General features: G+C 42.2%; 1 protein-coding gene and 1 pseudogene across 4 annotated transcripts in view; both read left to right on the top strand.

Annotated features, from left to right (window-relative positions):
- ESYT2 (extended synaptotagmin 2) overlaps positions 1-27,005 on the top strand; it is a 111,173-nt gene that overhangs the window by 61,798 nt on the left and 22,370 nt on the right. For 2 of the 3 annotated variants that reach the window (XM_053608801.1, XM_053608802.1), the window contains exons 7-13: positions 10,706-10,761; positions 14,997-15,117; positions 17,084-17,260; positions 18,584-18,666; positions 20,371-20,419; positions 21,526-21,615; positions 22,027-22,122. In XM_053608801.1, coding sequence (XP_053464776.1) covers positions 10,706-10,761; positions 14,997-15,117; positions 17,084-17,260; positions 18,584-18,666; positions 20,371-20,419; positions 21,526-21,615; positions 22,027-22,122 — 672 coding nt within the window. Of the gene's footprint in view, positions 1-10,705; positions 10,762-14,996; positions 15,118-17,083; positions 17,261-18,583; positions 18,667-20,370; positions 20,420-21,525; positions 21,616-22,026; positions 22,123-24,076; positions 24,179-27,005 lie in introns of all 3 variants that reach the window. The other variant, XM_053608800.1, reaches the window with a different exon arrangement.
- Positions 4,433-5,827, top strand: LOC128598444 (intraflagellar transport protein 52 homolog; annotated as a pseudogene). The gene has a single exon (XR_008383630.1). The product of XR_008383630.1 is annotated as an intraflagellar transport protein 52 homolog (transcript).

Here is a 27,005-nt window from a genome sequence, read left to right as displayed (position 1 = left end):
TAAAGTGACAAGACTGTGACATAAAGTGTGAATGGGATGTCTAGGATGAAAGTGTATGTATAGTACACCTCACTTTATTTTGGTTCTGTCCTTGTACTTCATAGATGCTGTGTTTTTTCTTTAACAAGTTGAAAGTTTGTGTTAACCCTGCATTAAACAAGTCTGTCAGTACCATTTTTTCAACAGCATTGCTCACTCTGTGTCTCTCTATCACATTTTGGCAAATCTTGAAATATTTCAGACTTTTTTATTATTGTTTCTGTGATGGTGGACTGTGATCAAGGACCTTCAATGTTATTATTATAATTATTTGGGGGCACCAGGAATCATGCACATATACAACAGCCAACTTCATATCAACTTAATCAATGAATGTTATGTGTGTCTGCCCACTCCACCGACCATCTGTCTCTGCCTCTCTCCCTATCCGCAGGCTTCCCTATTCCCTGAGACACCACAGTATTGAAATTAGGCCACTTTATAACCCTGCAATAGCCTCTAACTATTAAAGTGAAAAAAAAATTAGTTACATGTCTCTCACTTAAAATGATTTAAGTTTAGTGAGGAAGGGATGTTGAAAGCTGAGACAAGCTGAAAGCTAGCCCTCCTGCACCAAAGTTAGCAAAGTTATGAATGCAGGAAAAGTAATTGAAGAGAGAAGCTCTCCTGTGTTCTGTACTCTAGTCAATACAAAATGATAAATCAAAACAGCCTTACTACTGATGTGGAGAAAGTTTGAGTGGTCTGGATCTGACCACTAGATCAGACCAGCCATAACATTCCCTCAAGGCAAAGTCTCACCCAGAGTAAGGCCAGAGTTAAAAATAATAACTCTCTTCCAGTCTGTGAAGGCTGAGAAAGGGGAGGAAGCTGCACAAGGGAAATTGGAAGCTGCAGAGGTCGGTTCAAGAGCTTTAAGGAAAGAAGCCTTCAAGGTACTGGTGGAGAAGCTGCAGCGAGTCATCCACAAGGTCTAACTGAGATCACTGATGGAGGTTGGCTGCACTAAACAACAGATTTTCCAGATAAACAAACAGCCTTGCATTGGAAGGACATGCTATCTATGATGTTTATAGCCAGATGGAAGAAGTCAATGCCCAACTTTAAAGTTTCACAGGACAGGCTGACTCTTGTTAGGGACTAATGAACCTCATGACTCCAAGTTGAAACCAGTGCTCAGGTGCCGTCACCCAAATCCTAGATCCTTTAAGAATTATGCTAAATATACTCTGCCTATGTTCTATAAATGAAACAACAAAGCCTGGATGACATCATAGTTGTACAGCATGTACACAGCATGGTCTCCTGAACATTTTAAGCCCACTGTGGAGACCTACTGCTCAGGAAAAAAGATTCCTTTCAAAATATTCCTGCTCATTGACAAGGCATGTGGTCACCCAAGAGTTCTGACAGAGACTGACATTGCTTTCATGTCTGCAAACACAGTGTTTGGAGTAGTTTTGACTTTCAAGTCTTATTATTTAAGAAATAAATTTCATAAGGCTATAGTTGTCATCGGTAGTGATTCCTGTAATGATCTGGGCAAAGTAAATTGGAAACCTGGAAAGGATTCACTATTCTAGATGCCATTAAGAACATTTACAATTCATGAGAGGAGGTCCAAATCTCAGCATTAACAGGAGTTTGGAAGAAGTGGATTCCAACCCTCATGGCTGACTGTGAGGAGCTCCAGGCCTCAGTGGACGGAGGAACTGCAGATGTGGTGGAAACTGCAGGAGAACCAGGAACAGAAGTGGGGTCTGAAGATGGGCAGAACTGCTGCCGTCTCGTCATCAAATTTGAAAGGATGAGGACTTGCTTGTTACAGATGAGCAAAGAAAGTGGTTTCTTGAGATGGGAACTACTCCTGGGGGAAGCGCTGTGAATGTTGGAAATGACAATGAAGGATTCAGAATGTTCCATAACCTTAGTTGATAAAGCAGCAGTGGGGCTGGAGAGGGCTGACTCCAATTTTGAAAGAAATTCTGTGTGGGTAAAATGCCCTCAAACAGCATCACTCGCTACAGAGAAAGCTCCATGAAAGGACGAGCCAGCCAGTCCGGCAGACTTCACTGCTGGCTTGTGTGAGATGTCGCCACAGCCTCCCAGCCTCCAGCGCCCACCACCTGCTCAGTCAACAGCCGCAGCAACGAGGCTGGACCCACCACCAGCAAGGAGGTTCCGACTCACTTAACACTCAAATGGTCATTAGCATTTTTAGCAATAAAATATTTTTTGTTTGTTTTTTTTTTTTTGTAGAGACAGAGTCTCACTTTATGGCCCTCGGTAGAGTGCCGTGGCCTCACACAGCTCACAGCAACCTCCAACTCCTGGGCTTAAGCGATTCTCTTGCCTCAGCCTCCCGAGTAGCTGGGACCACAGGCGCCCGCCACAACGCCCGGCTATTTTTTGGTTGCAGTTTGGCCGGGGCTGGGTTTGAACCCGCCACCCTCGGTATATGGGGCCGGCGCCCTACCGACTGAGCCACAGGCGCCGCCCCAGCAATAAAATATTTTTAATTAATGCATATACAGAGGTTGCCCAAAAAAGTATATACACATTTTAAGAAAGGAAAAAAACTGTATTAAAATTATAATGTTCTCTCTATATATCAATAACAAAAGGTGGCGGCTACAAGTCACACTGAGTACCTCTTATAACTGTAGGAGTCAAATGTGACTTGAGTATTAGAAATTTAATACTTTTTTTCCTTTATTAAAATGTGCGTACATTTTTTGGCACCTTCTGTACACTGGTGTTTTAGACATAATGCTACTGCACGCTTAACAGAACACAATACAGTGCAGACATAATTCTTGTGTGCAAATCAGGGAGTCTGCATGGCCTGCAGTCTCTACTTCATTGCAGCGTCTTGGACCCCAACTCTGGCATCTCTGAAGTCTGCCTGTGCAGGAGAAATTCTTCAGTAAGTAGCCCTTAGTGGCATGAGAGGAAGGCAAAAGGTACTAAGCCCTTGGATCACAACACTCATAAATTCATTCATATGACTTGGACCAAATAGGTATAGCCACGTAGTTTGGAATACCCACTTTTTTACATGATTTTATATCCCTAGTTACAATGTCATCATGGTTCTCCTAATACTTTTTCTACTAGTAATCAAAGATTGCCCCAGAGTTAGAACCAACCATTGCTTAAAACCCCCTGGTTCCTTTTAGTGGAAAATGTGTTAAGAGGTTCTGGTTGGGGGTGGGTGTTCTGGTGGCCCCTGGGTTGTCCCTGCCTTAGGGCCTGTTCAGCAGACAGACCCTAAAGAGGGTTCATACCAATATTTGTAATCCAAATTTAGGATTAATGGTCTTGGTTTTTTCCCCCTGACTTTTATATTTATATCTCATTTCTCTTACATTCAAAAACTTAGTTTTTTAGGATCTAAGAAAATTATTGCTGGGCGGTGCCTGTGGCTCAGTGAGTAGGGCACCAGCCTCATATACCGAGGGTGGCAGGTTCAAACCCAGCCCCCACCAAACTGCAACAACAAAAAAGTTAGCTGGTGTTGTCTGTAATCCCAGCTACTCGGGAGGCTGAGGCAAGAGAATTGCCTAAGCCCGTGAGCTGTGATGCCACAGCACTCTACCGAGGGCAGCAAAATGAGACTCTGTCTCTAAAAAAAAAAAAAAATTATTGCTTTAAAGTAGGCAAAATATATAACAGAAGTTTTTCAAAAGATGATAGATAAGTGGCAAAAAAAAAAAAAAACCAACATGGAGACATGATCAACATCACTAATCATCAGGGAAATGCAAATTAAAACTATAAGGACTTAATCACCTTACCCCATCAAATGGCCTTTATTAAAATGTAAAAAAACAATAGATGGATGCAGAGAAAAAGGAATCTTATACACTGTCGGTGGGACTGCATATTAGTACAACCTCCAAGGAAAACAGTATGGAGAGTCCTTAAAAAAATGTAGGCTCCGCACCCAGACCTCAGTGAGTAGGGCACTGGCTACATATACCAAAGGTGGCAGGTTTGAGCCCGGCCCAGGCCAGCTAAATGACAATGACAACTGCAACAAAAAATAGCTGGGTGTTGTGTCGGATGCCTGTAGTCCTAGCTACTGGGGAGGCTGAGGCAAGAGAATTGCTTAAGCCCAAGAGTTTGAGGTTGCTGTGAGCTCTGACGCCACGGCACTCTACCAAGGACAACATATTGAGACTCCGTCTCAAAAAAAAAAAAGTAGACTTAATATTCAATTCCACAATCCCGTTACTGGGCATCTACCAAAAGAAAAGTCATTTTATCAAAAAGATACCTCCACTTAGATGTTTATCTCAACACAATTCACAATCGCAACGATGCAGAATCAACCCAAGTGCCCATCAGCAGATAAAGAAAATAACGGTGAGGACCTTTCTCTCTGTCTCCATCACGTCGCCGGAGGTAGCGCCTAGTCCGGGCTGGGCCTCTGCCGTTGCTAAATGGCCTTGGATACCTGGCGGCAGGATGCTGGGCGGCGTCAGGTAAAGATGGTGGTCACTGCGCCTCAGGTAACCATGAAGAAAGAACTCCGGAGCACCATTCTATTTAATGCATACAAAAAGGAGCTATTTACTACCAACAATGGCTATAAATCCATGCAGAAGAAACTTCGGAGTAACTGGAAGATTCAGAGCTTAAAAGATGAAATCACATCTGAGAAGCTAATTGGGTGAAAACTGTGCATTACAGCTGGGCCAAGGGAAAAATTTACTGCAGCTGAATTTGAAGTCCTGAAGAAGTACCTTGAAAGTGGTGGCAATATCCTTGTGATGCTAGGAGAAGGTGGAGAATCCAGATTTGATACCAATATCAACTTTTGCTAGAAGAATATGGAATCATGGTTAATAATGATGCTGTTGTTAGAAATATATATTACAAGTATTTCCATCCTAAAGAAGCACTAGTTTCCAATGGAGTCTTGAACAGGGAAATTAGTCGAGTTGTAGGAAAAGCTGTGCCTGGAGTCATTGATGAAGAAAGCAGTGGCAACAATGCCCAGGGTCTCACCTTTGTCTTTCCTTTTGCTGTCTCGTTGAGTGTCATGAAACCAGCAGTGGCTGTTCTGTGTACAGGCTCTGTCTGCTTTCCATTTAACAGACCCACCCTGGCTTTCTATCATTCAAAGAGTCAAGGTGGGAAGCTGGCAGTGCTTGGCTCATGTCACATGTTCAGTGACCAATATTTGGATAAAGAAGAAAACAGCAAAATCATGGATGTTGTTTTCCAGTGGCTCACAGCAGAAGACATCCAGCTAAATCAGATTGATGCTGAGGTCCCTGAGATTTCTGACTACACAGTGCTGCCTGACACAGCCACCCTATCAGAGCGACTTCGAGTGTGCCTACAGGGGAGCGATGAGAACCCTCTGGACTTTACCACCCTCTTCAACCTGTCCATTTACCAACTGGATACCATATCCCTCCCTAAGGTCATCAGGGTGCACGAGCAGCTAAACATGAAACATGAACCACTCCAGCTTATCCAACCTCAGTTTGAGACACCACTGTCAGCCCTTCAGCCTGCGGTTTTTCCTCCTAGTTTCAGGGAATTACCACCTCCTCCTCTGGAGCTGTTTGACTTAGATGAGACATTCTCCTCTGAGAAGACTTGGCTTGCTCAGATTACCAATAAGTGTACTGAAGAAGATCTGGAATTCTGTGTCAGGAAGTGTGATGACATTCTTGGAGTAAACAAACTACCAAAGGACCAACAAGATGCCAAACATATCCTTGAGCACATCTTCCAAGTGGTGGAGTTCAAGAAGCTGAACCAGGAGCATGACATTGACACGAGTGAAACAGCATTCCACAACAATTTCTGAGGACTGTGCCTCTTGAAGCATTTTTTGCCTTCTGACTCTTCTTTATTTGTAATGTGTTTTTGAATTGTTCCTCAACTCCTTATCAAAATTCTCTATATGCTCTTTCCTCGAGAGCTGTGGAAGGTCTGTGCATTTTGGGTAGTACCTGGAAAGGTATAAGATTTCTAATTTACAAAATCCTCATGTAAGATGTACTCCATTTTTAATTAAATCTGTGTTGAATCTGGAAAAAAAAAAAAAGAAAATGTGTGTACACACCATGGAGTACTATTCAGCCAATAAAAAGGAAATAATGTCTTTTGCAGCAATTTGGATGGAACTGAAGACCATTATCCTAAGTCAGCAGTTTTCAGACCTATATTAAAGGGTTGCGGCATTAGGAAGGTTGAGAACCACTGTGGCCTATGTGAAGTATCTGAGGATAGAAAACAAACACCACATGTATTCTCTAATAATTGGGAGCTAAACAATGGGCACACATACCCACAAAGAGATATAAAGCAGCGGTTCTCAACCTGTGGGTTGCAACCTCTTTGGGGGGGGGGTGTCGATCAACCCTTTCATAGGGGTCACCTAAGACCATTGGAAATATGCTTTCCAAGACACCGCTCCTCCGTGCGTCTTCAGGGGCGTCTGCCCACATGCAGATACAACCACAAACGAGTACCCGGCGTGATGACATCATCGCGTGAACCCCATCACATACACCCCCTACAAATACAGATGTGTGTGATAGGGTTGGCACCATAATGTGGACCAGTTACATGTGTAGAGAGCAGCTGCTGTGGTGAAAGTAACTACTCTGTTAAAAGCAGCTACTGTGTTGAAAGCAGCAGTATTGAAGGTAAAACGACACTTCATGAATTATAATTACTGAGTAAATATAAAATCATGTACTGTAAAATCATCAACTACTGATATATATATATATATAATCTGTACCATGGGAACTTCATCTGCATGCTGATGGGTCTTTTTATATTCAGCTGTGGTTGATGTGAACACTGCCCCCTTGTGATAGTAACAGGTATGTAAATGAACTATATTGAGTGAACTATGCCATGTATCATCTTTTGTATTATTCAATCTATTGTTATATATTATTTTCATTAGCAAACCATCCCATGACAATGGATCATGTAGAGAAGAACATTAAGAAAATATAGTGAGGATTTTTTATAGTATGGTTTTACCTCAATAATTACAGCAGGAGTTGAGAAACTGCAATGTGTTAGTTGTTGTCAAGTTCTATCAGCTGAATCTATGAAGCCGAACAAACTGAAATGCCATTTCAATAGCAAGCATCTGAGCTTTGCCAGCAAGGATATCAACTATTTTAGAAGCAAAGCTGATGGACTCAAGAAAGCCAGACTTGACACTGGTGGCAAGTACCACAAACAAAACGTAGCAGCCATTGAAGCTTCATATTTGGTGGCCCTCAGAATCACCAGAGCTATGAAACTTCGCACCATTGCTGAGGATTTACTCTTGCCAGAGCCCAAAGACATTGTTCGAGTTATGATCGGAGACCAACTTGTTAACGAAATTGAGTGCAATTTCCTTATCTAACGACACTGTCCGCAGAAGAATAGATAACGTCTGCTGATATTTTTGAATAGGTAATCCAGGAAACTGAATCTGCTCCACTTCCAATATTTAGTATCCAGCTTGATGAATCTACAGACATTGCAAAGTGTTCACAATTACTGGTTTACATGAGGTATATTAACAATGGCAACTTTAAAGATGAGTTTCTCTTTTGCAAACCTCTTGAAACGACAACTACACGTGATGTATTTGACATGGTTCATTTCTGAAAGAGCATAAGATCTCTTGGGAAAAGGTTTGTGGTGTTTGCACAGATGTTGTTCCGTCTATGCTAGGATATCGATCTGGATTTCAACTTTTGGTACTGAATGAGTCACCAAAAGTCATTGGAACTTACTGTATGATTCATCGGCAAATGTTAGCAACGAAGACACTGCCACAAGAGTTACAAGAAGTAATGAAAAGCGTCATAAGTTCTGTCAGTTTTGTAAAGACGAGCACTTTATAAACAGTCGACTATTTTCACAACTGCAACAAGTTGGATGCGCTGAACAATACTCTGCTATTTTACACTGAAGTGAGATGGTTGTCGAGAGGAAAAGTTTTAAAATGTGTTTTTGAGCTTCGTGATGAACTCAGCATTTTTTAATCAGAAAGCAAGAGCACAGTTCAAAGCACTTTTCAGTGATAAATGTGAACTGCAGAAAATAGCTTACTCGGTTGACATCTTTGCCACCTCGAATGAGTTAAATTTATCACTGCAAGGACCAAATGGAACATGCCTCAATTTGTCTGAAAATATCCGATCATTCCAAATGAAACTTCAGCTTTGGCAAAAAAATGGATAAAAATAAAATTTACATGTTGCCTACCTTATCTGCTTTCTTTGAGGAACATGTCATTGAACCAGACAAAAGGATTACAGTGATAATTTCTGTGAAAGAACACTTGCACATGCTTGCAGATGAAATTTCATCGTACTTTCCAAATCTACCTGACACCGCATTTGCACTTGTCAGAAGCCCATGCACAGTCAAAGTTGAAGATGTTCCTGAGACAACACAAGAGGAGTTCATTAAACTTACTAACAGCGATGCAGGGAGAACTGATTTCTCTACAATGCCAGTTACAAAATTCTGGATCGAGTGTTCGCAGTCATATCCTGTTACTCAGTACCAAAAGACTGAGACTGTGTTGCGCGTTCTTCTTCCATTTCCAACAACATATTTGTGAAACAGGGTTTTCCAGCTTGTTGGTTATCAAGTCTAAATACAGAAGTAGACTTCTTGTGGAATACAATCTTCGTTGTGCTCTTGCAAAGACTGCCCCAAGAATTTCTGATCTGGTGAGAAAGATGCAATTTCAACCTTCGCACTGACTTTGACTTTTTACGCATACTGTCGCAAAATGTAGCAGCGTAGTTTACTGTTGTTATATTAAGACTGTTAGCCCTGCTACACCATGCTTCAAGACAAAATTTTATTTATTTGTAATTAGAAATAAATATTTCACAATATATAATTACATACTGTTTTTGTGATTAATCACTATGCTATAATTCAATTTTTTAAAATTTTTTTATTTTTAATTTCAGTTTGCTTGTTCGTTCTTCTTTGTTTGAAGCACTCCTTTTTTGTTCATTTTCTTCTTCCTCTGGCGGTGCTGGCTATTTTTGATGTTAGTAGAAACGGGGTCTTACTCTGGCTCACTGCTGCTCATACTGGTCTTGAACCTCTGAGCTCAGACAGTCCACCCCCCTCGGCCTCCCACAGCGCTGGGACTATAGGCGTGAGCCACCACGCCCGGCCAATTATATTCAATTTTTAACAATGAAAATACATCCTGCATATCAGATATTTACATTACGATTCATAACAGTAGCAAAATTATAGTTATGAAGTAGCAACGATAATAATTTTATGGTTGGGGGTCACCACAACTTGAGGAACTGTATTAAAGGGTCACAGCATTAGGAAGATTGAGAACCACTGATGTAAAGGGTATTGGAAATCAAGAAGTGGGTGCAAGCAACACTATTCCAGGGCTGGGCACACTGAGAAGCCCCAGCTTTGGCTTTATATGAGGTCTCCAAGTAACACAGACACTTTCACTCCCTTAATATTTCAATATTTTAAAAGATGGGGAAATAATTGTTGCTTTTTTCTTTAGTGTTGTTCTATCCAAAGACTCTTGACTCTTCTAGTTGATATTTATTCGCAACTACCAACTCCCAGAAGGGATTTCGGCAGTTTCAGTGCTCAATTATGTGGGTAATTGAGACCATGCAATTTCACTTAGCATTTCTTCTATAAATATAAAACCTAAGTATTTTTACATGCATAATTTTGATAAAAAGAGTATTTCTTTTAATTTTGATAAAAGAGTATTTCTTTTTCTTTACTTTTTTTTTGGGGGGGGACAGAGTCTCAAGCTATCACTCTGGATAGAGTGCTGTGACATCACAGCTCACAACAACCTCAAACTCTTGGGCTTAAGCAATTCTCTTGCCTCAGCCTCCCAAGTGGCTGGGACTACAGACGCCTGCCACAACACATAGCAGTTTTTTTGTTGTTGTTGCACTTGTCGTTGTTGTTTTAGGTGACCCAGGCTGGGTTCGAACCTGCCAGCTTTGGTGTATGTGGCTGGCACCCTAACCCCTGAGCTATAGGTACCACTGAACAGCAGTATTTCTAATCAGTAGTTTTAACCAGTTCACACCCACTTGATGGAGTCTTAGCTGTATAGGAATTCTAAGATGAATAAATAGAAATGTCAAATAAATATATAGAACATGTTCTGTAGGAAAATGCAAATAAAAACAGTGGTAAAGTTCTGTTTTTAATATTGTCTTTGGTAAAAGTATGAAAAAAGGACATTTTCATATATTTTTGGTGAGACTATAAATTGGTACAATATAGTATTTGTAGAGGACAATAGGAATTATTCATCATCATTAAAAATGAACCTAAATCTTTGACCCCAGGTCCTTGTGAATGCTTGTCTGCACGTGTATGCAAGAAGATGTTTGTGAGCAGTTCATTAAGTCATTACTCATAATAACAGAGAAGTTTATTTAGCCTTGGAAGGATGGGTAAATAAATTTCTGGATGATTTTACTAGAGCAAACGATGCCATATCAAGAAAACTGCAGGCAGGCGCCCATAGACCAAGCAGGAAGGTGCCCACCGTGTGCATCAGTGGGGAGAGCTGCAGGCCGTCGTTCTGTGCTAGAACATTCTGTTACAGAGGAACCAACCTGTGTGCACTGGAGCTGGTAATTGGAAATAGTTTAGCTACTTAATATGTTTGCTTTTTTTTTTTTTTAAACAGCTTTTAGAAATTAACTGGACAGGACTGACTAATCTTCTGGATATCCCCGGATTAAAGTAAGTCTCTCATCGCCCTGATGTTGACCTGCTGGTGATGTCATGTGCATTTTCAGTGTCAAAACAGAACGTATCAGACCCCGTCTGCCAGGTGGCATCAGGACCTTCTGCACAGGCTCCTGAGAAACACATGAAGAGGGTGTGGTTGGGTTTTGTTCTCCTCCCTGTGCGAAGTGACCAGGATCCAGAAAAAGCAGAATGGTGGTGGGAGCTTTTAACTGAGTCTCACTTGACACTCGCTGCTTGTTCATCACAGGCGTCTTCCAGTCTTGGCATTTCAGAAAAGCCTTTTTATATCCTATAAATTTTTAAATTTGGCTTTTATTGTTTTCTCAGAACTAACCCTTCCCACTTCTTTCCCAGGTATAGCTCCCCCATTCCTTTCTCCCTCTGGTCACCTTGATCCATTAGGGTCACTGAGGCCTGAGTAACTCCAGGAATCCTCCAAGAGTAGGGGAGTGAGACGGAAGGAGCTCCTGGGAGTCCTGGTGTCTGAAAAGTGAGACTGAGGTGGGAGTGCAGCCGCCCAGCCATTCTGCTCCTCTGTGCTGGGGGCTGGGACTGTGTGTGGCACACTGTAGCCGCCACCAAACAGAAGTTTTGAAAGTACAGCCTTTTAAAACTTGCTTTTGCTGGTTTTACTTGTTGTGTTTTAAGGTTAAAATGCACTACTGATTAAAATTACAGATGTTTCTACTAGATATTTTGCTAATTTGTGGATTTTTTTTCTAAAATAGAAGTTAAATTATGAAACTTGGTTTCAGACGGTTTTTTCTATTACTGTATATTTATTTATCTCACCTTGTTGCCTTGGGTACAGTGCTGTGATGTCATAGCTCACAGCAACTTCAGACTCCTGTGCTCAAGCAATCCTCCTGCCTCAGTCTTCCCAGTAGCTGGGACTACAGGCACCTGCAACCACACCTAGCTAGTTTTTCTGTTTTTAGTAGAGATGGGGTCTCGCTCTTACTCAGGCTGGTCTCAAACTCCTGACCTCAAGCAATTCTCCTGCCTCAGCCTCCTAGAGTTCTGGGATTACAAGTGTGAGCCACTGCACCCAGCTACAATAATCTTTTAAAGATGTGTGGGAAGAAAGCATGTTAAGAGATTTGTTAAAGAGTTCATTAGGGTTCTTGGTTTCAAGCAACAAACTCAACTCAAATGGTCCTAAATAGGTAAATAAGTAAATAAATAATGTTTTTAAAGGCAGTTTATTCACTCATTAACAAATAGGCACTGTCAGTGCCTACTCTGCAGGCTCCAGACACAGCTGTGCCTAGAACAGTCACGTGCTGCTCTCACCAGCTTGTGTCCTGGTGCCTTGTTTCTTGGAGCTCACAACTGAAAAGCCTGGGTATTCTTGGAAGGGTTTCAGGCACAGCTGGGTGCTGATGCCCAGGGATGCCCTAGGGCTCTCTGGCTCCTGACTGAGTCAGGAGTCTCTGCCCAGCTCTGTCTCCAGACAGGCTTTTCTTTGCCATGCAGTGATGTCTATTCTGCTAATTGAGCCGTCAGTGTAAAAAAGAAGCTTTTTCATGAGTTCTAGCAAAAGTCCCAGGCTTACCTTCTGTGTGTCCATCTATCCCTGGACAGATTCCTGTGGTTCTGATTGTCTAGAGAAGGCAAAGAAATGGGTCACTTGCTTAGAAACAAACCTGTGAATGTGAGGTGCCCCCAAAGGAAGAACTTCACCAGAAGTGGGGGCAGCAGGTGCTAGTTAGCCAGGCAAAAACAACAAATATCTACAGTTTAGTGTATAAAAACATTTTTGTTCTATTTTGCATCTCTTCAGTATCATAAAAGGACTGAAACAAAACAAAATAACACTATAATAATAATCAGTGACCTGAAAGGGTAAAGTCAAACAAAAAATGTATTCTGCCCTAGGCAGACCTGTGGTTTGGGGCAGTTGATCCCAAATCATTTTATTTAAAAAGGATACAGGCCAGCAGAGTGGCTCACGCCTGTAATCCCAGTACTGCAGAAGGCCGAGGAAGGATTGCTTGAGCTTAGGAGTTTAAGACCAGCCTGTGCCTCTACAAAAAATACAAATTAAAAAGAAAAGGAAAGGTACTTGGGACGCTGAGGCAGGAGGATTGTTTGGGCTCAGGAGTTTGAGACCAGCCTGAGCAAGAGTGAGACCCTTGCCTCTACTAAAAATAGAAAAATTTGCTGGGCCTTGTGGTAGGTACCTGTAGTCACAGCTACTGGGAAGGCTGAGGCAGGAAGATCTCTTAAGCCCAGGAGTTTGAGGTTATTGTGAGCTATGATGCCACAGCACTCTACCCAGGGTGATACAGTGAGTCTCTGTCTCAAAAAAATGTAGTAAAATAAAGTGAAATAAAAGAGATACATATACACACACATAAATACATACACATATGTACATATGTAGCTTAATTTTATTTAATAATTTATATGTGGGGAGGTTCTTTTTATACAGTAGTGGTTTTTAGCAATTTTTTTTTAAAAAGAATGGGTCTTGTTCTTTCGCCCAGGCTAGAGTGCAGTGGTGTGATCATAGCTCACCTCAAATTCCCAGGTTCAAGTGATCCTCCTGCCCCAGCGTCCCAAATAGCTGGGACTAGACGTGCCCATCACCACACTTGGCTTCTAGTTATTGTTTTTAATATAGATTTTATATACATAATATAAAAATATATTCTGACATAGAGAATGATATCATTAAAAATACATACATTAAAAATATGTATATTACTAAACTGGGCAACATACTGAGACACTTTCTCTACAAAAAAATTTGAAAATTAGCCAAGCATGGTAGAATGTGCCTAATGTCCTAACACTTTGGGAGGCCAAGGTGGGAGGATCACTTGAGCCTAGGAGTTTGAGACTTCGGTGAGCTGAGATGATGTCCCTATACTCCAACCTGGGTGGCAAAGACTCTGTTTCTAAAAAATAAAAGTAAATAAAATTATATATATATATATATATATATATATATATATTATATATATACATAATATATACGCACACATATACTGTATGTAATGTATATTTATGTAGTTTGTGTAATAAAATATAACCATATATATTTTATAGAATAAAATGTAATACATACATAAAATAGGGGCTCTTGTTCTTATTCAGAGACTTTCTATCAAGGCCTATAGCAAATCTCATGTTATAAAAGTAAATATTTTATAGCTAGGAGCTAACATGATGAAATACCATCCCAAACTATAAAATGATCATGCATGTGCTCTATTCATTGATCACAGAAAAGAGCCCCACACAGGGCGACGCCTGTGGCTCAAGGAGTAGGGCGCCAGTCCCATATGCTGGAGGTGGTGGGTTCAAACCCAGCCCCGGCCAAAAACCAAAAAAAAAGAGCCCCACACATTCTGAAGCAGGAACATCTGAATCACTTCACTGCATATAATTGTTGGCTATCCCTATTAAATATCCCTGCACGTGTCAGTGAACAGAAGACTCAGCACTGGGGTTCGGGGAGAGTGGTGAGGAGGAACAGCTGGGAAACAGTAACACCTGAGAAAAGTGGCCAGTACAGTGACATTTCTGTGGGGACCATACAGTGCAATGGTAGGGTCTGTCTTGTGAGGGGGCAGCAGTACGATCTGTCATCAGTTGGTGGCACAGCAGTAGGGTCTGTCATCAGGTGGTGGCATAGCTGTTCCTTTAACCTAAGCAATTGTATTTATGTTACTGAGTTGTACAATTGTGCATAGTATTTCAAAATCATTACACTTCAATCAATACCAAATAAAGTGTTCAGTGATGTGTCAAGAGAGTGCAAACTAAATTCTTTTACTTCACTGGGAGCTCGTGAACAACACGGAGAAATTTACAAACAGGGAATGGTTGTATTAATGTTATATTAATTCTCTGCTCTTTTAAGTATGTCAGGTTTTTTATTAAGAGAAATTTAATGAGATGTATCTTAGTTATTCAGTATTAAATCTATGAAGAAGTTGTGTAGGAATGCATGAAGTGTTATTTAGGGAGTGATGAAACTTAGCCAAAATGTTACCTCATGTTCTAAGAATAAAGTCTATATCATAGTCACCATAGTTGTCTCACAGCTGTAGTATTGAAATGCTAGTTTTATTATAAATATTGTGTTAGAGAAGTTAGCCAATTCCTGTCCTGTCACCGGGACATTGTAGTATGTCTGTGGAAAGTTTATTGTCAAAAGTGATGCTGGATTGCTGTAGCTCATCATTCCTTTGTTTTTTTTACCTCCCAACTAACAGTGGTTTATCAGACACTATCATTTTGGATATAATTTCAAATTACCTGGTGCTTCCCAATCGTATCACTGTTCCTCTTGTCAGTGAAGTCCAAATCGCTCAGTTGCGGTTCCCTGTACCAAAGGTAAGTGTGTCTCAGCATCCATTCCTACTTAAGAACAGGTATAAATTGTGGTATAAATGGAATATTATGCAGCCTTTAAAAAAGATGGAGACTTTACCTCTTTCACGTTTACATGGATGGAGCTGGAACATATCCTACTTAGTAAAGTATCTCAAGAATAGAGGAAAAAGTATCCAATGTACTCAGTACTATTATGAAACCAATTTACAATCACTCACAATTTCATATGAAGAATAGAGCACAACTGTGGCCCAGGATGAAGGAGGGTGGAGGGAGATAGGAGGGGAGGAGGGTGAGCAGATGGAGGGAGGGTGAATGGTGGGATCACATTTATGGTGCATATTGCAAGGGTATATGTAAATGTCTTAACACAATAAGGTTAGGGATATATTAACCAGTACGATGTAAGCATTCCAAATTATATATGAAATCAGCACATTGTACCCCATAAATGCATAATGTATACATAATCTACCTCTTTATGATTTAATTAAAAAAAAAACAGATACTGAGGCCTTCCACAGACCTGGGTGTCACAGTAGGTGTTAAACCTCTGAGTGTCATGCCACAGCCTTGTTCCCCAGAAGTGCCAGTCAAGTCATAAGAACTTCTTTCAGAAAGCACACGTTTGCATTTGTTTTCATTAAAATGCACTACTCTCAACAACACGCAGCTCTTCCTGGCTGTCCTGAGAGCTCTATGTAACGCTGTGTGTTTTTTCCTCAGATGTTAGGACATTTAACAAGGGACCTGGTAGAAGCAGCACTTAGGTAGAAGCTCATCAGGAGATAATGGAAAGAGCGGAACCACATTGGAGTCACAGCTCTTGAGCTTCACAGTAGCTTTGATTTGTGGACCTGTTGCTTGGCATGGCTGGGCCTTCGTTTCCTCATCTGTAAAATGGGATGAGTTGCAGATGTTGAGGTCACCTTCACGTCAGCAAATTAAATACCTTCAAAGATGGCAAGGACTCGGTAGTCAGGAACATGAAACGCCTTAGCTAGTCTGGGAGGGAGGCCAGTGTGGCAGTCTCTCCTGGGGTAATGCGAGAGCCCACCCTGAAGTCAGCACAGCGTTGGCCTCCAGAAGCCTGCAGTCCATGGCATTGCTGCAGTGGGCAGTCACATTGGTGTGGGCACACTGTTTGTTTCTACTAAGAGGGAGTGCTAAGTTGGTCCTATTTCAGCGAGTATATTATTTTTATTTTCAAGCCTCCAAATAGAATTAGGTAGGTTTTCTCTGATACCGTTTTACCCTTTCTGGTTAAATTATCTCTCAGTAATAGTGCACAAATCAACAAACATGTATACACATCATATATATGTTTGTATATATACATATACACACACACACTTTTTTTTTGTAGAGACAATCTGTCACCCTGGGTAGAGTGCTGTGACATCACAGCTCACAGCAACCTCTAGCTCCTGGGCTCAAGCGATTCTCTTGCCTCTGCCTCCCAAGTAGCTGGGACTATAGGCGCCTGCCACAACACCCGGCTATTTTTTGGTTGCAGCCACCATTCTTGTTTGGTGGGCCCAGGCTAGATTCGAACCCTCCAGTTCTGGATTCAAACCCGTGTATGTGGCTGGCGCCTTAGCCACTTGAGCCACAGGCGCTGAGCCATTCTTATATTTTTTAAGAGTAACTATACCCCAGTTATTTTGATGCTAAAATTACTTACGTTGTTGGCATTCAACAGATTTAATGTGACACTGCATTAGAAAAGAATGTCTTTTTCCTTTATGATTCTTACCTCTGAAAATGCGGTGAGTGTGTCGCTGGACCCTGGTGCTGTAGCTGGTATGTCTCTCTGGCTGGAAAGGACACCTCCCAGGAAGGAAGTCTTTGTCTTGTTCCTGGTCCAGCCCCAGCTGAGAGTAGTCCCCACTCCAGGGGCAGGTACACAGCCATCTTACATTCAAAGGAACCAGCAAATGATCTAAACATTTGTTCTTCTTTTCAGGGTGTTCTAAGGATACATTTTATTGAAGCTCAGGATCTTCAGGGGAAAGATACTTATCTTAAGGGACTTGTCAAGGGGAAGTCAGACCCTTACGGAATCATTCGAGTCGGCAGTCAGATCTTCCAAAGCAAGGTCATCAAAGAGAACCTGAGTCCAAAGTGGAATGAGGTGTACGAGGTAATGCCGCATGGCCGGCTGGACCTGAGCAGGGCAGCTGGCGTCCAACCTCAGCCTGTCACATGGGTGCGTGGCCCAGTGAGGCCATCGCTTAAACTTTCTTCCCTTAATTTCCATCTTGAAAAGTATTATCATATTGCTAGCTCTGGAAAAAAAGTATTTTACCTTCTCTCCTTGCCTCGCAACATTATTGTCTTGCCAGCACATGAGATTTTAAACCTTAATTTTGTGATGCTATCACCATAAATAATTAGCAAAATATTTTTTGTGACGTGAAAAGCTGGTCTAATTATAAGGTGTTACATGTGATATTAAACACATACCAAAATGAGATTAATTATGCATTGCTTTGTAAACTTTTCATTTAATACATCTGAACATGTTTACTTGTCTATGAATAGAGATCTGTGATTTTTTAAAGACAATTCACTGAGTAGACACCATCATTTGTTTGCCCTGGGGGTCCGGGCTGCTGAGGTCAGAATCCCGCACTGTGCACTCAATACAGTGTGACTGTCTTTTTTTTCACTTGGCCAGGTTTTCCCCAGGTAAAGCTCCTCAGAGTGGAAATCTGGGTCACAAGTAGTGAACTTTTGGGGGGTTTTTTTGAAACAGAGTCTCACTGTGTTGCCCTCGGTAGAGTACCATGATGTCGCAGCTCACAACCTCAAACTCTTGGGCTTAAGTGATTCTCTTGCCTCAGCCTCCCAAGTAGCTAGGACTACAGGCGCCCACCACATCACCTGGCTATTTTTTGGTTGTAGATGCCATTGTTGTTTAGCAGGCCCGGGCAGGGTTCAAACCCTCCAGCCCTGGTATATGTGGCCAGCGCCCTAGCCACTGAACTACGAGTGCCGAGCCAGGTAGTGAGTTTTTAGTTGCGGTTCAAAACCATTTACCTAGCCTCCCCTTCCCAGCTGGCCGGCCCTTCCTGCCCTTTCCTTACTCTCAGTGGTGCTAAATCAATATCTGTGCTTATTCCACAGTCTGGATGGAGCCACTTCTGGATGGGTGACGTGTCCTATGTCTCCTATTTGTCTCAGGCCTCAGACCAGGCCTAGGGGTGATGTCCAGTTACCTGCTTTTAGAGTGACTGGACTTGACCGATTGAGAGGTGGCTCAGGATGGCTAGAAACAAACCCAGCACACGGTTACCACATGGGCAGGTTTGGTGGAGACTCGTGAGGTTTGACAGAAAATACAAGTGCGTTAAAAAGTATTTCCTGTTAGTGACAAATACATGGTGGTATTTACTGTGATCATCATACTTGACAGATGACTATATTAGTAAAATGCAATAATCACCCACCATTAATCTTTCAGGCTTTAGTCTATGAACATCCTGGCCAAGAATTAGAGATCGAGCTCTTCGATGAAGATCCAGACAAGGACGACTTTTTAGGAAGGTAAATAAAACCTTCATGGCTATTGAAGGAGGACAGAAGAACGCTCACTGTTTTAAGTAATCACTCAAAAATACAAGTTTTAAAATAAATTTATATACATGTTATATATTTTTGAAATGACTCTTAGATATAATATTTGTTCCTTCTTAGATTTCTTAAAATTTTTGTTTCCTAAATAGTTTTATATTTAATAGAAGAAAAGCTTCTAGATGTGTGTTTTCCATTACATTAGCCACTAGCCACATGTAGCTATTTAAATCAGTTATAATTAGATTAAAAATTCTGTTCTTAATTTCATTCTCCCCATTTAAAGTGCTCAAAAGCTACATGCAGAACCTGTTTGTATGTGGAGGGTGGAGAGTGTCACCATTCCAGACTTTAGAAATGGGTTTTTAGGGGTGGATGGTGGCTCACACCTGTAATCTCAGCCCTCTGGGAGGCCAAGGCAGGAGGATTGTCTGAGCTCAGGAGTTCAAGACCAGCCTGAGCAAGAGCGAGACCCCATCTCTACTAAAAATGGAAAAACTGATCAGGGGGGTTGGCAGGCGCAATCACTATAAATAATTGGCAAAATATTTTTGCCAGTAGTCCCAGCTACATGGGAGGCTGAGACAGGAGGCTCACTTGAGCCCAGGAGTTTGAGGTTGCTGTGAGCTGTGACACCACAGCATTCTACCCAGGCCTACACAATAAGACTCTGTCTCAAAAAAAAAAAGAAATGGTATTTTCACTGTTTTACTTTGTTGGGTTAATTTTTATTGGGCTAGAGTAATTTATATTATGCCTACACATTGACAATATAAATATTGATTTGTTTACTTCAACTTTCATATAATTAAACTTTAGTATAGTTAGAAAAAAAGAGCTTTTAAAAACTACATGTCTACCTACTGTTTATTATTTTAACCTAATTATTCAACTTAATTTATTGTAGCAAAAAAGATGCAGGGATAGGTGACATTGGCGAGTTCTATGCCTCACCTAGAGGGGCCTCGTGCCTTGACTTTAGAGTTCATAAGGCTTCCTAAGACAACCAGAAATAATCGACAGATTCTGAGTAGGACAGCGTTGGGATCAGATGTGGATTTTAGTGAGGCCAGCATGCAGGCTGGACTGTCAGGGGTTGAGGTTGGAGGCTCTTGCTACAGACCAGAACAGAGCTCTGGGTCCACACCCAGACACAGACAGAGGGTTGGGGTGTGGACTTAGTATGTGATCGTCCTGTCTGAATCCTGTCTGGCTTCATGGAGGTGGTGACACCATTCCTGAAAGTAAAGCAGGATTGTCCCAGGGGACTAAATGGTCTTCCTCCTGGGGCACGCCATGCAGGGTAGGATGGAAGGCAGAAAGCATAATCACACAGGCAGGTGACGAAGCCTGAAGCAGTGGACAGTGGCACCAAAGGAGACGTGTAAAGTAAAGGGCTGCACATCACACTGGGCAAAGACTTATTTTTTTTATAATTCTAACCTTAACTGGGCCAAACTAGTATTCCATCCTCCCCAAAACTGCACCCTCTTCTTTCTTACCTTGGTGACACTCCTGGGTAGAAACTGGAAGGTTTGTGAGGTCTGTTTTTTGGTAAATTATGTAGCATTTTATTGCATTTCTGGAGCACTTTTTTATAGACAAATGCTTAAGTTAATTTCAGTTGTAGGAAATGTGTTCCTAAGTTCTAAAGTTGTTGTATTATTATTTTTATAGTCTTATGATCGATCTTATTGAAGTTGAAAAGGAGCGCCTTTTAGATGAAGTAAGTTTCTCTGAGTATCGGTCGGTTTGATGAACGTCAATTCAGTGTCCTGTTGTCTACCAAACAGTGTGACCCACAGCTGTCCCCCCCCCCAGTGCCGGAGTCCTAACTCACATGATATGAGCAATGTCTGCTTCACAAGTGTTAATAATTGAGGCTTTTTAGGATAACAAAGTGAAAAGAAATATATTCAAGAGTCAAATCAGATAGTATGTATTGAGTTACCTATCCTATGGGTACAGATGTACAGCTGACTTCATTGGAGGCAAACATGATCCCTGCAGGGTGAGGGCAGAGGCGTGGGGGCAGTTTTCATCATAGTTGGAGTTAACAGTGGGAGTGACACAGTGTGGCCAGCAAGACTTCTCCCAGGGGAGATATCTATAAATGCAGTGGGAATTCACAGTAAGAGGACACTACTGAAAGCAGTTTTTACTATCAGAATAAAAAGTATAAAAAAGGGAAAGTTTGTGGCAGCTTCTAAAAGAGGATAAGATTTAAATAAATGAAGCATAGTTAACCAAATCAGTGTTAACCTCCTGCTTTCAGAATGACACACATCTCCATCCATGAAGGGCCTGCACGTGAGCGCACTCCTCATGCCTGCCGTGCAGCAGGCACTGAGTACACCGGGCAGAGAGGCAGAGTCCTCTTGGGGAGCATGGTGGATTAGCGTTCTGTGATTCTGAAGCTGACACGTCTGTGTGCTGTTTTCATAGTTGGTCTATAGTGATGATAAGGACAAGTATGTTAACTTATGTTATATTTAAATTCAGTATTTGGAATTAATGTTGTCATCTGTAAATGTAAATTCGTTAAGGTTCATTCGAAGACATTTCTAGTGCCATGCTAGACACCACGGGAACACTAGGGTGTGGAGTAGGCAGCAGTGGGCAGTGTTGGGAGCCATGGATCACGTAGGGTCACATACCTCTGCCTGTGTAGTCGTCACCTCTGACCACAAGGTCCGCAGGCATTCAAAGAGCACAACGCTAAACACACAAGGTGAAGTGCCCACATTACTTGGGAGCCGCTGCTGCTTCATGTGGCAGTAGAGACAGAGTGTGATTTGGGAGAGCTCTGCTGACCTGCCCATTTCACTTCAGTGGTTCACTCTGGACGAAGTGCCCAAGGGCAAGCTGCACTTGAGACTGGAGTGGCTCACCTTGCTGCCAAACGCGTCCCACCTGGACAAGGTACGTGGAGGGCTTCTCTGCTCACCAGCACTCTGACGACTGAGGCCAGCCTCTACACTGTGTTGCTGCTGAAGGTGTTACAGATCGCAGCAATAATGTTGACTATTGTACTTCAGCTCTCTATAGTAGCACCAGGGATAGGTTAAAGATCTTTTTAATGAAATTCATATGTCAGCCACACCTGCTTTATGATGTTGGACAGGGATTTGGAAAGCCACAGATCCCTGAGTGGTCCACAAACTTGATTTGTATGGAGTAACAGTCTCACTGTTTAAAGACACTGTTTCTGTTCTCTGTGGCGAATGTGGGGTGGTTTTTTTCCAGCTTTCTTCCTGAGTGTAACTGACATAGTATTGCGGGTAGGAGATCTCCTGGGGAAGCCTGCCTGCTGAGCTCCTCACCTCCCTCTAGGTGCTCGCAGATATCAGAGCCGACAAAGACCAAGCCAACGATGGTCTTTCCTCTGCATTGCTGATCTTGTATTTGGATTCCGCGAGGAACCTTCCGGTAGGTGACACTGTGGCAGCTCACCTGGGTGCTTATTTCTTGGGAGCAGGTCTTGCTTGGGAGCCCAGCTTTGTTCACTGCGATGTGCCAGCTGCTCTCACCGTGTGCTTCCCACTTTACCACCACTGCCCACAAATGGCAGAGAAGGATGAGTTGGTATTTGCTTTGTGAATGCGTATTTATATTCACACCTTACTGGATTTAACCAGGATTTTCAGAATTATCTTTACTCTGACATGTTTTATGAAGAAATCTCTAATACATAGGAAAAGATGACTGCTAGTTAGGGGAAGAAGACATTCTGTAAAAAATCACTCAATATTAAAACTTAGTTTCCTAAGGATGGAAATTGTCTCTATTTAGAGTCATTTAAAATGAGGCAGCTCTGACTACAAACTCCAGGTTCATCCTGGCCATGGTGTGGCATTGTCTGAGCCATCAGGCCTCGGGTGGCCGGGGGGCGCTGCTGGACAGTGCGCTGGCCACTGGCTGGGGTGTTTCCGGCAAAACAAAAAGAAACAATATCTCTGAGTAATCTACTCTGGAACACATGGTGGCTACAGCCTGAAAGCATGATGTCAGAATTGTTTCCTTCTTAGAGAAAAACCATGAAATAGTTTTAGAGGTCATCACTGTAGCCTTGGAGGAGAATCTCACTAATTGAACCTTGTGAGGCACAGTTGGTCTGTCTCCCCTGTCATAGGGTAAATCCCCTATTTAAGGCACTGTTATCATGGCTAACGTGATATTGTTTGATAATGTTTTTGAGTGGCCACGTGCTGGTTGACTGTATGGTCAGTCTCTATTTCTCCGTGTCTGTGGCAGACACAGGTGTCCCTCCCTGGGTCATGGTCCCTTCTTCGTGAACCCTGTGCCCCTCCCTCCCCCCAGGCTCACACTCCAGTGAACGCCCTCCTGCGTCTTCTCTCCCTCTGTCCATGCTGACTTGGGGAGAGAAAAGCATGTAAGTCAACTTTTTTCCACACTGCATCCTGGATGTGGGTTATAAAGTTTCATCTAGGGTAGCCTTGCTTTGCCATGGTTAAACTTTCTCCTCATAGTTCATAGGATTCGCATCCTGTGTTACAGTTAGTACCTTTCAAGTTTTGAAAATTGTGCAGTTACTTGGGCTTTGCTCAAAAATGAATTAAATGTGTTTGTGCTTTAGTACATTCTAACTTAACAGTTAAAATATGATTGAGCATTTATTTCATGCTGGAGGCATGTAATTATATATAATTGTACTCTTTTAATGAAAGTTTCTTGAACTTCTTAAATTCTTATATTTCTCTTAAAGTATTTACCTTAATCTTTTGGTTAAATATGATTTCAATTTGGAGAAAGCTATTTCATTATTATTTAACCTTTCTACAGAATTTCTTGTAAAGTAGGACTTTTTGCTCTCAATCACATTAATGTTGTTAAAGTCTTTATAATGCCTGGTGGGAGTGATTTTGTTGCAGGGGTCCTCAAACTTTTTAAACAGGGGGCCAGTTCACTGTCCCTCAGACCATTGGAGGGCCGGACTATAGTTTAAATTAAAAAAAAACTATGAACAAATTCCTATGCACACTGCACATATCTTATTTTAAAGTAAAAAAATAAAACGGGAACAAATACAATCACACCACCTCATGTGGCCCGCAGGCTGCAGTTTGAGGACCCCTGGTAGAGAATAGTGTTGATGAATTGGCAAGAGTTAAGTCTCTATTTAGAACTATGTGTGTTGTCACAAGAAATCAAAGTTTTAAAGGGTGCCTGTGTGAAGTCCACTGTGCCGACAGAGGCCGGGATCTTCACAGCCATTGTGCTCCGGGCGTCTGAGTGGGGCTTGCTAACTGTCCCCTGTGTGGTGTGGGGTTCCTTGCCTGTGCCCCACACCCCGTTTCTTGGTGCACGCATTGATCACAATCCACCGTTCTCTGCTTTCTCCTCCTGTCTCCACTCTCCCAAGAATATCTACGAGGGAAACTTTGGGTGTGGCTACTTAAAAGAGAGGCGTGCGTCGGGACTAGTGTTTTGTGAAAATACTGCCTCAGTCTATAGAGCACTATTTGTGAGTCCTCCGGGTTCTTTCTTCTTTCGTTTGTGATGGAGACTGCCAGAGTGTGGACTGGAGCCTCTCGAGCAGTCTGCCCGGCGCTGGGATGGTGTGGCATGCATTCTCGTCCCCTGCATGACTTCAGCCTCTGTGCGTTTGTTTTGTGCTTGTTTTGTAGACTGTGACACGCCTGTGACATTGGTGCCTACATCTCACATGGGATGAGCATAGCTGGCCAGGGCGGGAGGGCAGGCCTAGATTCCTAAACTACACTAGCCCATAAAAATTAATAATAACAACTTTTTTGAAGAAGAAATGAAGCCATGATGCTTAAAATTGATTTTCTTTTTTTAAAATTTATTTCATGGTAAAATTGATTTTCTTGTCTTTCATCTCAATGTGAGATGTAAATATTTCTTTGCAAACTTTCACAAAACTTTCTTAAATCTACTTTCTCCTCCTGACCAGCACAAAAGTGTCAGAACTCAGGCATCTTTTAAAATCCCTGAGGTGCCGTCACCTCTCCGTCTGCTATGTGTGGTTACATGAAGTTAGAATTTCATCCATTTGATAATGAAAATTTGCCATCTCGCACATGGTTTAACCAGAGGTCCAAAGAGGGAAGAAAACTATGTTGCGTTTATGATTCGGCTTCTTTTAAGGAATTTAAAGAGCTTCCTGGAGTGGATAGTTGAGCATTTTTAGGTTTTGATCACATTATTTCTGTTTCCCGTGTCCTTTATGTCTGGCATTGCTGTTCTTGGCACTGTCCTTGGTACTTGGGGCAGATGGCTATTTTCACTTGGTTTGAGGTCACAGCCACCAGTGGCTTAGTCGTGAGTCTAGATAGACAGTCCTGCAGACTTCCTCCAGCAGTTAGATTCTCAAAGTCCATTTGTCCCTTCAATCTAATAGTGTTTTTATAGTGTTTTTATTTCTGTTTTTTAAGGATTTCTATAGGCATTCTCAGTTTCTTTTTAATTAAAAAAAAAAAAAAAGAGTAGAAGGCAGAGCTTAAAGAGCAGGTGCTTTGCCTACTATGGATGAGGAACATCAAGACCTGATGAGTCTTTTACCCTGAGTGTGAGCATGATTGCCTCGCCTCTGTTTGTTCACACCTGTTTAAAGTCAAAAGGGGTCAGTGGTACCTAATGACAAGATATTCTATCACTTTTTTTTTTTTTTTTGAGACAGAGTCTTACTTTTTTGTTGCCCTCGGTAGAGTGCTGTGGCATCACAGCTCACAGCAACCTCAAACTCTTGGGCTCAAGCGAGTCTCCTGGCTCAGCCTCCTGAGTAGCTAGGACTACAGGCTCTTGCCACAATGCCCATCTATTTTTAGAGGCAGGGTATCACTCTGGCTCGTCTGGTCTCGAACCTATGAATTCGGGCAATGCACCTACCTCAGCCTCCCAGAATGCTGGGATTACAGCATGAGCCACCACACCTGTCCTATTCTATCACTTTTAAGAAATGATTTTCTGGGGCGGCGCCTGTGGCTCAAGGAGTAGGGCGCTGGTCCCGTATGCCGAAGGTGGTGGGTTCAAACCTAGCCCCGGCCAAAAAAAAAAAAAAAGAAATGATTTTCTGCTTATGGTATTTCTTATCAGAAAATTTCATCATAAACTCATATAAAGGATAAAACAGCTCCTCTGTGTAAATTCTGTTAATCTGTCTCCAATAGTTTTTTTTTTTTTCTCCCATCCTACAACTGCTTCCTTTTGCAGCGGTAGGTCACAACCTTCCTAATGCCGCAACCCTTTAATACAGTTCCTGTGGGTCATGACCCACAGGTTGAGAACCACTGTTTTGCAGAAGGGAACTATTTGTGACCTTGTGTCAGGAATTTTTTATTTGCTTTGTAGTATTTAGCCTATGACATTGCTGAGTTATTAGTGTTAACTAACCTTTTACATTGTCAAATTCACACCCTGTGCTTTATGATTTATGAGAATCTATGCATATGGGCCAGGTGGTGACTCACACTGTAGTCCCAGCACTTGGTGGGTGGGGCTGAGGCAGGAAGTTCACCTGAGTCCAGGAGTTTGAGACCAGCCTGAACAACATAACAAGATCCTGCCTCTACAAAATACTTAAAAACTATGATAGCTGGGCCTGGTAGTACACAGCTTTAGTCCCAACCACTCCGGGAGGCTGAGACAGGAGGATGGCTTGAGCCCAGGAGTTTGGGTTTGCAGTGAGCTATGATCTTACCACTGCATTCTGGCCTGGGCAACACAGCAGGACTTTTTAAAAAAAGAAAAAACAGAACATATGCATCACATAAAATATTTTGTCAGATGTATTTGAAAATTGTTTTTTGCCCACTGGTTTTCAGTATGAAGCCAGCAGTAGTGCGACCCTGTGACCACCAGTCTACTGCTTCTCACCTCCATCCACTCAGAACACCCCTGTGTTCAGCTTTATGAGAGTACCACCGCCAAATCTCCATCTGAAACCCTAAAACAAGAATTTCTTCTGTGCTAGAAATGCCCTGTTTCTCATGTAGCCTCTTAGAGCTTTGCCTTTTTGATCAAATCCTGGGCTTGAATTTCAGGATTCAAGTCAGTAGGATGAGCTCTGACTCGTGGCCAGCTCTGGAGCCTGAGGCTTAAATGGTGACACATTCACTAATCCCTTTCTGACACCAGGCAGGGTTCCAAGGGCCGCGTGTGCCTGGTCCGTGGGCACATTTCACAAGTGACAACACAGGAAGCAAATGTGACTGAAGCTAGAGCCAGGGGCAATGGGACAGGGACACCGGCACAGTGGGCTGTTCCCACATTACACGTTCACAGCTTCCAAGCCAGAGTCATGGCTCACGTGTATAATCCCAGCACTC

This window comes from Nycticebus coucang, chromosome 11 (genome assembly GCF_027406575.1).
Source record: "Nycticebus coucang isolate mNycCou1 chromosome 11, mNycCou1.pri, whole genome shotgun sequence".
NCBI classification, from domain to species: domain Eukaryota; kingdom Metazoa; phylum Chordata; class Mammalia; order Primates; family Lorisidae; genus Nycticebus; species Nycticebus coucang.
The sequence above is the reverse complement of the archived record's forward strand: the minus strand, read 5'-3'. Positions and strand labels throughout refer to the sequence as shown.